Consider the following 2,304-nt stretch of genomic DNA (forward strand, 5'->3'; position numbering starts at 1 on the left):
GAGAGAGAGAGAGAGAGAGAGAGGGAGGGAGGGAGAGAGGGAGAGAGATGGGCATGACGAAGGCGGGCGGCTTAGCCGTGGTGGAGAGGGAGGGCGAGCGGGGAGCAAGAGGAGACGCACATGGCGGGAGCTCGGCTGGCAGTTGGCAAGCAACCGGGACACGGGACGGTGAGTGGGGACTGGTCGCAGGAGGGGACGCGCAAGGGAGCAGACAAAAGGCCGGGCGCTGACGTACGATCAGAGAAAGGGGGAAGAGGGATCGAACAGAGACCGCACTTGAGGGGGGGGGGGATGGAGACGAGGCGGAGGACGAAGCGGCGGGGGGGAGGAGAGGGCAGATGGATGGGGGGCGGGGGGGAGAAGGGGGAAGAGAGGGGGGAGGGGATGGTATGGGAACTGTGCTGGGCCCCCCCACACGCGTGTCAGCCGGGGGCCATCCTCTTGTTGGCCGCTGGGAGAGGCCCGGCCGGGCAAGCCCCCGAGTGTGCCGATCCGGGCTTCCGGCTCCACTCGCAGACGCCCCGCGCCCGGCCCTCAGCCCATGCTCTCGCGGACGAGGGCACCCATGAATGCCGCCGCACCAGCGAACTTACGCTTGCCCCTTTGCCCCCCCCCCCCCCCTGGCTGAGGCCCAGAGGTACATGCCGAGAAGAGGCTCCAAGTGGGCGCATCCTTCGAACGGAAGGAAAAAGAACCGCCCGCGCCCCATCCCCAGCCGGGGGGGGGGGCGCGGCACACAGGCATCCGGCTCCCTGCAGCCATGGTCCTTGCTGGGGGAATCCACCCGGGGAAGCGGGCTGACAGAGGGGGGGGGGGGGCAGGGCGGGGGTGGCTGGCTGGCTGGCTGGGAAGGTCCGCGACATAGTGGGAGAAGCCTCCCGCACCCCGGGTCGCACGGCGGTGATGTGGCCCACCCACCCTCCGGTCCGCCAGCCAGGGAAGGAGCCGCTGGCGGTTGGACCCGCGGGGAGGGGGGGGGCGGCGGGTGCCGGGCGTGGGCCATGTATTCATGAGGCGCCTGTGTGAGCGCGCCCACGCCCGTCTACACCCGCCCGCGCAGCCTAATGGGGAGAGCAATCCCGAGGGCGCCTCTCCTCCGGCCGAGCCCTGTCTGCGCCGCTCTCTTTTTGGTCGGCGCTCTTCGGCACGCGGGGTGGCGGGCCGGGGGGGGCGGGGGGGGGGCCACCAGAACCGCTGGCGCTCCGGCGCCGCCCACCCAACCAGATGCCGGTCACTGATGCGCCAGAACCGCCATTCCCCGGGTGTCGCAGTCACAGAGACCGCCGTTGCCGGCGCCGGGGGAAGCCGCGACCGCCCTCCGCCGGTGATGAGGCAGCACCAGGAAATAAACAACAACGCGCCTTCCGCGGTGGACCCAGACGGAAAAGGGAGCCAGGGCTCCCCGCCCCCGGAACCCACCGCCCCCTGCCGGCGCCGAGGATCGGGCGAGGCCAACACGTTAAGACCCGGAAAGAGAAGGCGCAGGAAAGGGCAACCGTGGCCGCCTCTTGCCAATGCTCCGGCCGGCCGCAAGATGCCCCGGCCCCAGAGCCCCAGCCCCGGCCCCGGCCCCGGCACCCCGCCCCCCCCCCCCCCCCGATAGGCCCTGCTCCCCCTCCCCAGGCAGAGCCCCGCCGGGCCTGTCGGTCGAAACGCCCAGCCCGCGAGGCCGATCGTCCGCGGGGAGGGGGGAAGGGGGGGGGGGGGAAGTGACCGAGGTCGTGCGAGTGCCCATCCCTCGTCGTCACGCCGGTGAACTGAGACCCGCAGCATGGGCGAGACTTCCAGCGAAAAAAAAAAACGCCCGTCCGGTCAAATCCCGCCGGCAAATCGCAAACGCCCGGCTGGGGGACAGCACCCCGGCGGGAGGGCGGGAGTCCGATCGCGCGCCCTCCCGCCGGTGATCTGCCAGAGCTTGTCGCAATGCCCGGCGCCCTCCTTCTTGCGACCTGCCCCCCCCCCATTCACCCCGACTCAGGCTAACGGCCAAATGTGTCCCGCGGGCGGCCAGCCGTTTTCTAGTGGGGGATGCCGAACCAGCGCGCCCCTCGCCCCCCCCCCCGCCCCCCCCGCCAACAGCCGGGGGGCATGCCGGGACTATCTGCTCTTCCTTCTCCTGGGCCTGGAGAATGGGGATTCGACCACAAAAGGCGGCTCCAGAACCCGGGGGCAGGTGGGCAGTAGTAGCGTGCGGCCGCGCCGACCATCATCCGCGAGTATCCTCGAAAGAAAAATAAAAAGAAAAAGAACCTGCTTATGTGTCGCCGGAGATGGCGACGCAGGCCTGCCGGGGGGGTGGGGGGG

The 2,304-nt window shown here is 70.7% G+C and overlaps 1 protein-coding gene across 1 annotated transcript in view; it reads right to left on the bottom strand.

The window, feature by feature from the left end:
- Nucleotides 1-2,254: 2,254 nt before the first annotated feature.
- H696_04439 (hypothetical protein) overlaps nt 2,255-2,304 on the bottom strand; it is a gene marked incomplete at both ends in the record, with an annotated part of 2,048 nt that continues 1,998 nt past the window's right edge. The window contains one exon of the mRNA XM_009498315.1: nt 2,255-2,284. Coding sequence (XP_009496590.1) covers nt 2,255-2,284 — 30 coding nt within the window. The remainder of the gene's footprint in view (nt 2,285-2,304) is intronic.

Source organism: Fonticula alba (assembly GCF_000388065.1).
Source record: "Fonticula alba strain ATCC 38817 unplaced genomic scaffold supercont2.7, whole genome shotgun sequence".
NCBI lineage: Eukaryota > Rotosphaerida > Fonticulaceae > Fonticula > Fonticula alba.